Source organism: Thamnophis sirtalis, unplaced genomic scaffold, assembly GCF_051295495.1.
Source record: "Thamnophis sirtalis isolate CommonGarterSnake01/CBP01778 unplaced genomic scaffold, rThaSir2_p1.2 scaffold_15, whole genome shotgun sequence".
NCBI lineage: Eukaryota > Metazoa > Chordata > Lepidosauria > Squamata > Natricidae > Thamnophis > Thamnophis sirtalis.
In genome coordinates, this window is record NW_028261395.1 from 38,592,477 (window position 1) to 38,603,023 (window position 10,547).

Sequence of the window (10,547 nt, forward strand, 5' to 3'; positions counted from 1 at the left end):
CCTAAAATCACCCCACCCCATCAGCTTCCCCACCACCCTCCTCCCCAAATTCATAAAACAACATTAAAGCGTTGCAAGAAAGCTCCGTCCAGTGGCCAAACTTTTAATTACAGACTTAACAGAAATTTCCACCGTAAAGGTTTACATAAAATGGGCACCCTCTGGCAAGGGAGCACCTGCTGAACTCTCTCGCCATTCCCCTTGCCCAAACCCATCAAACGTTTTCTCCCCCCTTTAAACCCCCACACTGAGCGGGACAAACCCCCCCTCCCACGCATGGCATGAATTAAGCCAACACTGCCCTCTGGTGGGACCTTGTAGGTCATCTAGTCCAACCCCCCCCCCCCCACCAAGCAGGAGACACTACACCATTTCTGACAGATGGCAGTCCAGTCTCTTCTTGAGAGCTCCCACAACTTCCGAAGGCAACTTCTGTTCCATTGGTCTCACTGTCAGAAAATTCCTCCTTATTTCTCTTATTAAATTCCTCTTATTGGTCAGTTTCCATCCATTATTTCTTGTCTGGACTTCGGGTGCTTTGGGAAATAGCTTGACCCCCCCCTCCTCTCTGGGGCAGCCCCTATCCTGTCTCCCCTGGTCTTTCTCTTCACTAACTATTGAGGTTGGGTGGGATTTCTGAAACGGAGGGGGGGGGGAGTATCTTGCCCCCAAGACAGGTTTGCTTAACCGCACGGTGGGCTTTCGATTAATCAGCACACCTCCTCCTAGCTTCGCATGTGGAAGATTCCCAGAACAGGAAGGAATTCATTCAGCAGTCAGGTGCAATAAGTTGCATTTAATGCAACCTCGTCCCTCAGTCTTTGTGGAGGCTGGCAAGTACGGAACCAGGCCTCCCGTTTTGCACTGCAAGCAGCCAATAATTCTATTTCCCCCCACCCCACCCTTTTTAATAAATAACAAACACATCCTGCGCAAGTCACAACACAAACCTCCCGTTGAGAATTAAGACCTGTTAGCCCTGTTTATTTTCTGACTGGTCCGCTTGTTCCCCTCTCTTGCTTCCTGCTCGGCTTAAAAGCAGGAACTAAAACGAGCTACGTTCCGTAGCATTGACCCTTCCCTCCCTCTCCCCAGTTTTGCAAAAATGATGGGATGGGGGAACTTTGGGGGAAAAGCATGCCAAAAAAAAATAAAAATAAAGTTGCCCGAACAAGGCTGACCAGAACACCAGACATCCCTGCCTCTTAAAAGACCCTCCCACGTTATATCCTTCCTCACTGCATCGGAGAGCGGCGAATGTCGTAGAACCCCTGAGGAAGGAGTCCCAAGGGCCATCGTCCACAGCGCCGCTTCCCATGCTCTGCCCTAGGGGAATCCTCACACCAACTGGGTCCCCCACTCCCCTTGCTTTGTTCAGTCCCTGGCAGCTCGGAATGGTATCCCAGAGCAGCTCACGCGTTGCCCGCATCGGGAGCGATTTCACCGTTCCGCAACCGGGAGTCCTCAGATGCGGATAGTGTTAATCCGGAGCGGCTGCACGTTCTTCCCGTTGGCGTGGCTTTGCCCGGGGCTGAAGTAGGAGCAGAGTTTCCCCGGGAACTTCTCCCGGAAAGTGTAAAGCCAGGACATGTCGTCGGCGTTGTAGAAAATGAGCAGCCCCTTGGCGTAATCCAGGAAGACCCCAACTTTCTCCAGCTTGCTCTTGACGTTCAGCCGCGTCCAGGGCTCGGTGCAGGCGCTGTACTGGTTGCCGTCGTGCATGACGATGCAGTAGAATCCGCGGCTGGGCTGGATCTGGATGTTCCCCTTGCGGGTGACGGCCTCGTGGGCCAGCCCGATCATCCACTGGGTCTTCTCCGAGACCACCACCTCCCAGTAGTGGATGCCGCCGTTGAAGGCCTCTGAGCCCAGCACCGAGACCTCCACGTCGAAGCGCTTGGGCGAGTCCTGCAGCGGCTGCGGGTGCAGGTTGCCGTAGGAGACGAGGGTGCAGTCGTCGGAGAGGATCAGGCGCTGGTGAGCGGTGGCCGGGTCCAGGGTCAGTGTGGCAGGCACTGGGGAAGGAAGGGGGAGAGAAAAGACGGAGTGAGGTCACCTGATTGGGGAAGAACCAAGGCCGTCTCTAGGGACTATGGTAACTCTGTTCTGGAAGGGGGTCAAAACAAAAAAGGCCATTATCCAAATGGGATAATTATGATTGAAGCTCTTTGGGAGGGGCAGGTTCTAACTGAAGCTTCCCAAGAGCATGAAGCCAACTCCTGGTCCCGACAAAAACCCCTTTTATTGACTGACTGTGGGAGGATTTACAGTCACAGACCTTATCTGGCTAGGAGAGCTGCCTGGCTGGTATCTGCGAAACATGGCAAAGAGTCTTGGAGAGGTACGAACCAAAGAAGCGAACTAATGGTCTCCTGCAAACTCCACTCCCCTTTCGCTCCTATTTTGTTCCCTCTGGGAGGGGCCATTCATCGTCCACCCGTGGCCTTACTCTCAAGTCGACCCGTTCTTTAGCTGTTCCATTCTCCTGGCAACTGCGCAGGCACACACTGGGAACAGGCTCCAGCTGTCCCTCTGCCTCACTGATGTCTGACTCTGAAGGCAGCTGATAACTGGCATACGGCTCTGGGCCCCCCTCTGCCTCTGACACAGAGCCCTCATCAGAGCCTTCCCCAGACTCCAGGACTGGCCCATGTTCTTCCCCAACCTCCCCACTATCCGAATCTTCTGGTGGGCCACAAGAGGCAGTTATGTTGCTCTTTGGAGGTTTCAAGGCCTTGGAGTGGGTCTCCCGACCACCTAACTGGGCAAGGAGCTGACTCACCTGGCTGGATGTCCTGGAACAGGGATTTCCAGATGGTGTACTGCAGAGGCCCCATGTATTTCGATGTGGGGAAATCCTCATAGGTGAGACTCGTTTCGTGGATCTTCCCCTTCAGCCTTTGGGGGGGAAGAGGGGGGTGGAGACTGAGATTAGCCTCTGCTGTGCCCCTAGCCCCACCTCCTGGCACTGCCCACCAGCTCCACGCACCTCTCCGAGAGAGAGGCGATGCCCGCCAGGAAGTTGTGCTTGTCGGTTTCCGCCAGTCTTTCCTGCAGGATCTGGCTACCTTCCTGCACTTTACGCAGCTGCAGGCTGTAGCGCTGGATCTTCTGCTCGATGTCAGTCAGCGTCCGGGCCGTGTCGGCCTCCAGCTCCTCCAGCATGGCCTTCTGGCGGTCGCGGAGCAGCCGATGCAGCCGCTCAAAGGCTTCACCGATGGTGGCCCGCAAGCCCTTGGCCGAGGACTGGAAGACAGGCAAGCAAGCACTGAGTAGGTCCCGGTCACCAAGGGATGGGAATGTCCAGGGCAGAGCCCCCCGCCCGGCCCTTACCTTGGTTTCGGCCAGCTGATGCTTCAGCAGAACCAGGGCTTCCGTGTGCCCACGCTCGCTGTCCTGGAGGGTCTGCAGCTGCTCCTTCAGCTCCCTCTGGAATGAGACCGGCATTGGGGTGAGAGTCTCTGGGCAGTGTCTAGGCAGGGCCCAACCCAATCCAGGCAGGATAGGGGGAGACAGTGGGACTCATCCTCCCAGCCTCAGTGGGCACCCACCCCTGGGAGCACCCGTCTCAGAGAAGCAGGAAGCTCACTGCCCTGCCCCATGGCTATTCTGCGACAGTGGCAGAGCAGAGCCCCACACCCAGGGAAGCAGGAGTGCGCCTTGGACAGCCTGGCACCGATCCCAAAGACATAGCAGACCCCGGCTGCACCCACCTTGAAGAGGGAAGGAATCCCTTTCGTGTGTTTGTGTGTCAAAGCATGGCCCCAGCTGGCTACCACTCCGGGAAGCCCCTTGGCCAGTCAGGCACCTATCCCAGAGAGGCAAAGAGTCCTTGTGGCTTGGAATGGGGTGCAAAGCAGGGCCCAAGGTGACCTGCACCCAGGGAAGCAGGAGTGCCCCTTGGACAGCCTGGCATCCACTCTGGAGACATAATAGACCCCTCCCCAGCTGCGCCCATGCCAGCCTGACACCTATCCTGAGGAGGCAAGCAGTCCCTTTTCATGTGGTAAGGTAAAAGTTCCCCTCGAACCTATGTGCTAGTCGTTCCCAACTCTAGCGGCCGGTGCTCATCTCTGTTTCAAAGCCGAAGGGCCAGTGCGGTCCAAAGACATCTCCGTGGTCATTTGACCGGCATGACTAAAGGTCAACGGCGCACGGAACACTGCGACCTTCCCACCAAAGGCGGTTCCTATTTTTCGACTTGCATTTTTTTACGTGCTTTCGGACTGCTAGGCTGGGACAAGTAATGGGAGCTCACTCTGTTACGTGGCACTAGGAATTCGAACCTCCGAACTTTCTGAATGATAAGCTCAGTGTCTTAGCCACCACGTCCTCCATTGTAACCTCATTTAAAATAATAATCCAGGCACACTGTAGTTGGGAAAGGATCTTGCTTTGCTATCATTGGTCTCCACGCTCATCTGGATCTGCAGCATCTTAGACACTGGTGTTGCATGTGAAGGTGTGTGTCTCTCTCTCTGTGTGTGTGTGTGTGTGTGTGTGTGTGTGTCAAAGCAGGATCACAGCTAGCTACCACCCAGGGAAGGAGTGTCCCATGGCCAGCATGGCACCACCACCCTGGGACCAGAGGAGACCCCCTCCCCAGCTGCCCCTATGCTATCCTGGAGAAGCAGGGAGCCTCTAAAGATCTGGCCCAGTGGGTAGGGGATGAAGCATGATCCCAAGTGGCCCTTGCCCAGGAAAGCAGGAGTGACCCATGGCCGGCCTGGCACCCACCTTGGGAAGTCAAGAGGAAACCTCCCCCCAGCTGTCCCCATGGCACCCATCCTGGAGCGGCAGAGATTCTCCATGGTCTGGCCCGGGTGAGGTTGGCAAAGCAGGGCCCCAGCTGGCCCAACCCAGGGGGAGGGGGCTCCTTGACCAGCCTGGCACCCATCCTGATGCCAGAGACGCTGCCACAGCTGCCCCCATGCCAGCCTGGCACCCATCCTGGAGAGACAGGGAGCCCCCTCCTCCATGGTCTGGCATTGGGGGGGAGGACAGAGATGCCCCCCCCGGGAAGCCCCTCCCCCCTTCCGACCTGCATCTCCTCGAAGGCCTCGTCCAGCCCGGTGACCTGGTGTTGCTCGTGGAGGGCGGGCCGGTCGCAGAAGAAGCAGACGACGGCGCGGTCGGTCAGGCAAAAGAGGCGGACTTTGGCGTGGGCTTTCCCGCAGGGCGTCCCTCCGCCTCGGCCTCCCCTGCCGGCGCCTCCCAGGGCGGCCTCGGGCGGGAAGGCGGTGAAGCGCTCGACGATGTTGGCCAGCTTGAGGCTGGGAGCCAGGGCAGGGGCGGAGAAAGCCCGGCGGCACTCGGGGCAGTCGCGGGCCGGAGCCGCCTGGGCCTCCTGGCGGCTCCAGTGCTCCGAGATGCAGCGCCGGCAGAAGTAGTGCTCGCAGCCGAAGCTCACCGGCTCCTGATAGAGGCCCAGGCAGATGGGGCACAGCAGCTCGTCCTTCAGGCTGCAGCCCGGGGCAGGGACCGACATGGCGGCGCTTCCCTCCGCCCTCCGCCCGCCCTCGGAAGGCGCCGGCTGTGGGCGGGGGAGGGAAATTAGGCCAGAAAACGAGAGAGAGAATAGAAAAGCGGACAGTCTCGGAGCCGCTTTTCGGTAAGAATGAAAAGGCTTCCGCCTCGTTTCCGGAAGCGACGGACGGATTTCCGGCCTCACGCTCTACGGGGAGGCCGCTCTAGGCTGCGCACCGTCCTCGGTGGTGGATTCGTGACGTCATAGAATGGCCTTTGGCGCGGCGAAAGGCGCTTGTCGGACTTCTTGCCTCTGCGGGGAGGCCGCTCTAGCCCGCCCGCGTCCTCGATGGTGGATTCGTGACGTCACAAAGACTGGCCCGTGTCCGCCCTGCCCCAGTGGCCTTTAGCGCGGCACGAGGCACTCGTTGCATTTCCTTGTCTCTGCGGGGAGGCCGCTCTAGGCCGCGGCGTCTTCAATGGTGGATTTGTGACGTCAGACAGCGGCCTGCACGGCCGGCCCTGGCCCTTGCGCGACGAGGCGCTCGTCGGACTATCCCTGTGTTGGCGGGAGGCCACTCTAGGCCGCGCGCGTCCTCAATGGTGGATGCGCGACGTCGCTCGCGCGGCCGGCCGTAGCGCCTGCGCGGTGAGTCGGCGCTCCTGGGCCCGGCCTCTTTTGTCGGTCTGAAGGGAATGGAGCCCGGCGGTGGCCGCCGCGAGAAGCTCCCGCCGCCGCCGCTGGTGCTACCGCCCGCAAAAGCCAAGGAGGGTCCCGGGTCCAGCAGCGGAGGTGGCAACGCCCGCCTGGAGAAGGCCAAGCAGCGCTCGGCTCAGCAGGAGCTGAAGCAGCGGCAGCGCGCCGAGGTGGGCGGAGGCCTCTGAAGAGAGCCCTGAGGCGGGATTGGGGGGCAGCTGGAATAAGGGCTGGGGGCCTACCAAGCGCCCCTCCTCCGGTCTCTGACCTCCCTCCACGGGGAATGAAGCCCCCCTTGATGGCGGGGCTGAGGGGGGGGAGAAGCCTGGGGAACTCCCCGCCACTGCTGCCTCTAATTGAAGGAGTCTATTTACTTTTTGTAAAAAATAATAGTATTTTCCTTTTAAAACAAAGGTTTTCATCATGCATCAATCAGGGTGTCGTCTGACTACAATTATTTTTCTTTCCTTTTTTTTACATATTATTTTTGTTACAAATATTAAATTAATTAAATTTAATTTTTTTGCAAACAAAGTGTTGTCCGGGTTTTCCCCCTTTTACATTCTCTCCTATACATAAATTGTTTTTTTTTTACATCACATTACCTTTTTTTCAATTTCAGCCCCGTTTGTTTTCTTCCCCATATTTTCATCTTAAATTTGACATTTTTTCTTAACACCTAAACCTTTCAGAAAATATACCAAATTTATCATTTCATTTTCCATTTGTTATTCTAACTTCTATAGGTATAGTATAGTCTTTATTGCCATTGTACAAAATAAATACAATGAAATTGGTTTTAGCCTCACTGGTGCAAAATTATAGCGGAAAGAAAAAAAGAAAAAAAAACGCCGTGTGCATGGAATAATAGTTGTATTTAAAAGTTTGACAGCTCTAAGGATAGAAACTATTTTTAAACCTATTTGTTCGGCTGGCTTAACTTTGATGTCTTCTACCCGATGGTAGCATATATACTCAAATTTAATTTTAATATAACAAGCATTTTACTTAATTGGTTATCTGCAATTAACAATATCTTATTTAACTATATATCATTAGCATTATTCACCTATTTCATTTACCTACTGATACATCCCTTCTTTCCCTTCCTTCTTTCTTAACCATTAACTCATCCTTTATTCTTTGATGTTCCATTTTTCTTCAGTTTTCTGCTTATCCTTCTATCCCCTACTCTTAAATTCATTTTTTCTTTTCTTTCCTTTTATATGTATTACATCTTCTGAATTTTTTTCTCTACTAATAGTTGTACCTTACCACCATTCTTTATATACATCTGTTCTTATTTTAACATTACAACTTAACATATCTCCTGTTATAACATTTCTATTCCTAAATTATTTAATTGTATACTTTTATCCATATTCATTTTATAACCAATGATAAAATAACCCCATATATTATAATAATCAGATTCTTCCTTTCCTTTAATTGCTAGTATTAATGTACTCATTTCTGCACAATCTAATATTTTCTTAATCCCATTTTCATCTTTAAGGATTTCCCTAAAGAAGGAATCCCATAATTTAGGGGTCTCCTGAGGAGAGATTTGGGGTGGGAGTGGGAAGCTTGGCTACTACTTGCCAAGCCCTTCCCTCTATGTTCACTTTTTCCATTGCTTTTCAGGCGGCTGATTCTCAAGTGTGTCCTGAATACAGGCAGTCCTCGACTTACGACCATAGTTGACCCTGATATTTCCATTGCTAAGTGAGATATCTACGTGAATTTTGGCCCGTTTGACTATCTTTCTTGCCATGTTTGTTAAATGAATTGCTGCAGTTGATAAGTTACTCGCACGGTTGTTAAGTGAATCCCCATTGACTATACTTGTCAGAAAGTCGCAAAATGGGATCACGTGACACCACCCCCCCCCCCCCAAGAGACGCTGCGACCGTCATAAATATGAGCCGGTTGCAAAATATCAGAATTTTGGTCACATGACCATGGGAATGCTGCAGTGGTAAGCGTGAAAAATGGCCCAGTGCCGTTGTAACTTCAAATGGTCACTAAATGAATGGTTGTAAGTCGAGGACTACCTGTATTAGGTAATAAAGGTGGGATAAAGGTGAAATAAATAAATTTTCATAGGCAAGGGGGGAAGTGGAGGACTTCTTTTCTCTAGGCCCTAAATGGTTGGCAACGGTTTTGTGGGAGGGGGGGTCCTATTGGCAGCTTTCCATTTGTCTGCACTGAGGGTCCAACCCAGAGTTTTCCAAAATATCAATATTGACACCCCCCCCTCCCTCCACAAAGGGTCAGTGGGACCCATTTAAGTTATTATTCATTGCACAGTCAGGCAAATGTTTAGACTGGATTTTAGCATTTCCCCCATGTATCAAGTCCTTCCCAAGGTCCTAGGATAGGTGGGTGTTGTTGGTTGGATTAGTATTGTTATTTAAGATTTAATCTTCAGTTCGATTCACAGCCTGGGACTGGTAAAAACTTAACAGTCCAAGTCCTAATCAAGGACCTAGGAGCTGTTAAGGTAACGCCTGAGTATATAGGCAGTTCCAAGTAGGGTGGTTTTTTTCTTTTGCAAAGTCAAGATATTCAGGACTGATAAGCTCAAAATTTCCACGCATCCAGGCAGCCCTTTGGGTATTGCTCCAAGGTCTCCTATTTCTTATTGGTACAACCATTTATTTCTTCCTCCACAATCGCTCAACTTCAATTTGCAGATTGCGGTATTTTGTGATTTTTTGTTTTCTAGTTGTCTCTCTTCAATTTGTGCGTCAACTGGTATACCGATATCGAAGAACTCTTTTCCTTTCCACAATAAAGATGTCAGGCATGTTGTGGGCCAGACGTCTGTCTGTTTAGATCCAAAAGTCCCACAGGATCTTGACCTGTTCATTTTCAAGAACTTTATTATTGTTGATGTAGTTTCAATGGCCAGGTCACGATATTTCATGTTTTTTTTCTAGTTATTTTTCTTCGACTCTGGCATCTCCTGGTACAATGATATCAATAAACTCTACACTTTGGTTTTTGATTACTGTGATATCTGGCATTTCTAAATGATGATCCATTATTATTGTTGTTGTATTTATCAGATTATTTTCCCGTAATAAACGTTGGGGGTGGGTGAACAATTTCACGAAATGATCGATGAGTTGAAAAGTTTGGGGACAATGGCTTAACCTCTGCTTTGTTCTGCAGATCTATGCCCTCAACCGAGTAATGACTGAGCTGGAGCAGCAACAGTTTGATGCCTTCTGCAAGCAGATGAGGGCTTCCAGTGAGTGAGCCCTTCAGACAGCCAGATCTTCGCTCCCCACACAAGACTTCACTCAAGGTCTGAACGCTGGACCATGGTCAGTGGTCTGTTAAAACCATGGTGGGAAGTCCCCAGACCCTTTTTCCTCTGGGCTATGGCAGTGCCTCTCAGCCGCTTCCAAATCCACCAAAAGTCCAAGCCCTTGCGAAAATTGAGTGTCTCATTGTTTGAACTGGTTTTTTTTTTTAAATCCTATTTATTAAATAAATGAGTGTTTTATATGTGTGCAAATATCTGTCTGTAAGGCCAGTGCAGATATGGTCAGGGCCATTAAGATACTTCCAGGAAACCCAAAAGCCAAAGAAAAAAGTTTCCTCTCCTCCCCCCCCCCCCCCCCCGAACAGAGAGAACAGAGTATGCTGCCTCTTCCCATGGAGTCATTGCTTGTAAGTCATTGATAGGTGAAGAGTCCTAAGGCTCTTGATTGTTTGGTGTGGCATAAAGTTTGTTCAAGTGGTTCCTTGTTGCACAGAAATGCAACATAAATTTTATATACCTGAAGCCTAATGACCCTCCTTGCTCAAGGTTTATAAGGGAACAAAAAAAAACAACCTTGTTGCCGACACAGCTGACTTTGTCTCCCTCCCCTCTGTTTCTCCCTCCCCTGTCGCCCTTTTTTTTGGGGGGGGGGTCTGCTTCTGTTTGGCCTTTCTAGACTTAGTAGGGGCAGGCAGTGGATAGCCAACAATGTGAGATTTGTGTGCTAATGGAAGAGGATGGTGAAGATTATAACCACACAGCTTCTCCCCTCCTGCTCCAGACCTTATGAATCACTTGTCACAGTTCCCAAGCACATAACATAACAATGCAAAACACAAAACACAAGAAAGTCTCTTCAATATTTTCAGAGTTTTAATTTTTTCCTCCAAACACGAGAACATTAGTTTCAAGTATTCAAGTTTTCCAATGACACAACTTGCCATCTCCTTGCCTTTTCCCGTCTTGTGGTTTTAATCTAACAGCTCTCGGGAAGAGACCGTTTTCCCAATGTATTTCATTAGCCTGATAAATACTTTAAAAACCCATTAAAAGTGCTCCCTTTCACATAAGCATTTGGGGCTGTTCTTTTCGAAACACAAATCTAGAATA

At 51.3% G+C, this 10,547-nt stretch overlaps 2 protein-coding genes across 2 annotated transcripts; one reads left to right on the top strand and one right to left on the bottom strand.

Annotated features, from left to right (window-relative positions):
* Positions 1-1,093: 1,093 nt before the first annotated feature.
* LOC106548304 (E3 ubiquitin-protein ligase TRIM62) lies at positions 1,094-5,530 on the bottom strand. The gene is made up of 5 exons (XM_087701956.1): positions 5,042-5,530; positions 3,334-3,429; positions 2,990-3,246; positions 2,783-2,898; positions 1,094-2,015 (listed from the first exon to the last, which is right to left on the bottom strand). Exons 1-5 carry the CDS (start codon positions 5,486-5,488, stop codon positions 1,465-1,467), a joined length of 1,467 nt encoding a protein of 488 aa, XP_087558082.1. The 5' UTR covers positions 5,489-5,530; the 3' UTR covers positions 1,094-1,464.
* A 579-nt stretch (positions 5,531-6,109) lies between these two features.
* SVBP (small vasohibin binding protein) lies at positions 6,110-9,679 on the top strand. Its single transcript, XM_087701941.1, has 2 exons — positions 6,110-6,333; positions 9,341-9,679. The coding sequence occupies exons 1-2, from the start codon at positions 6,163-6,165 to the stop codon at positions 9,425-9,427; spliced, it is 258 nt and encodes an 85-aa protein (XP_087558067.1). The 5' UTR covers positions 6,110-6,162; the 3' UTR covers positions 9,428-9,679.
* Positions 9,680-10,547: the final 868 nt, after the last annotated feature.

What these genes read in the sequence shown, in the direction of transcription:
- SVBP (XM_087701941.1), top strand. Translation starts at nt 6,163, where the DNA reads ATGGAGCCCGGCGGTGGCCGCCGCGAGAAGCTCCCGCCGCCGCCGCTG. An exon ending in AGCAGCGGCAGCGCGCCGAG is followed by an intron (nt 6,334 to 9,340) that starts GTGGGCGGAGGC and finishes TTTGTTCTGCAG; the next exon opens with ATCTATGCCCTCAACCGAGT.
- LOC106548304 (XM_087701956.1), bottom strand. Translation starts at nt 5,488, where the DNA reads ATGTCGGTCCCTGCCCCGGGCTGCAGCCTGAAGGACGAGCTGCTGTGC. An exon ending in AGGCCTTCGAGGAGATGCAG is followed by an intron (nt 3,430 to 5,041) that starts GTCGGAAGGGGG and finishes GTCTCATTCCAG; the next exon opens with AGGGAGCTGAAGGAGCAGCT. An exon ending in GTTCCAGGACATCCAGCCAG is followed by an intron (nt 2,016 to 2,782) that starts GTGAGTCAGCTC and finishes TTCCTTCCCCAG; the next exon opens with TGCCTGCCACACTGACCCTG.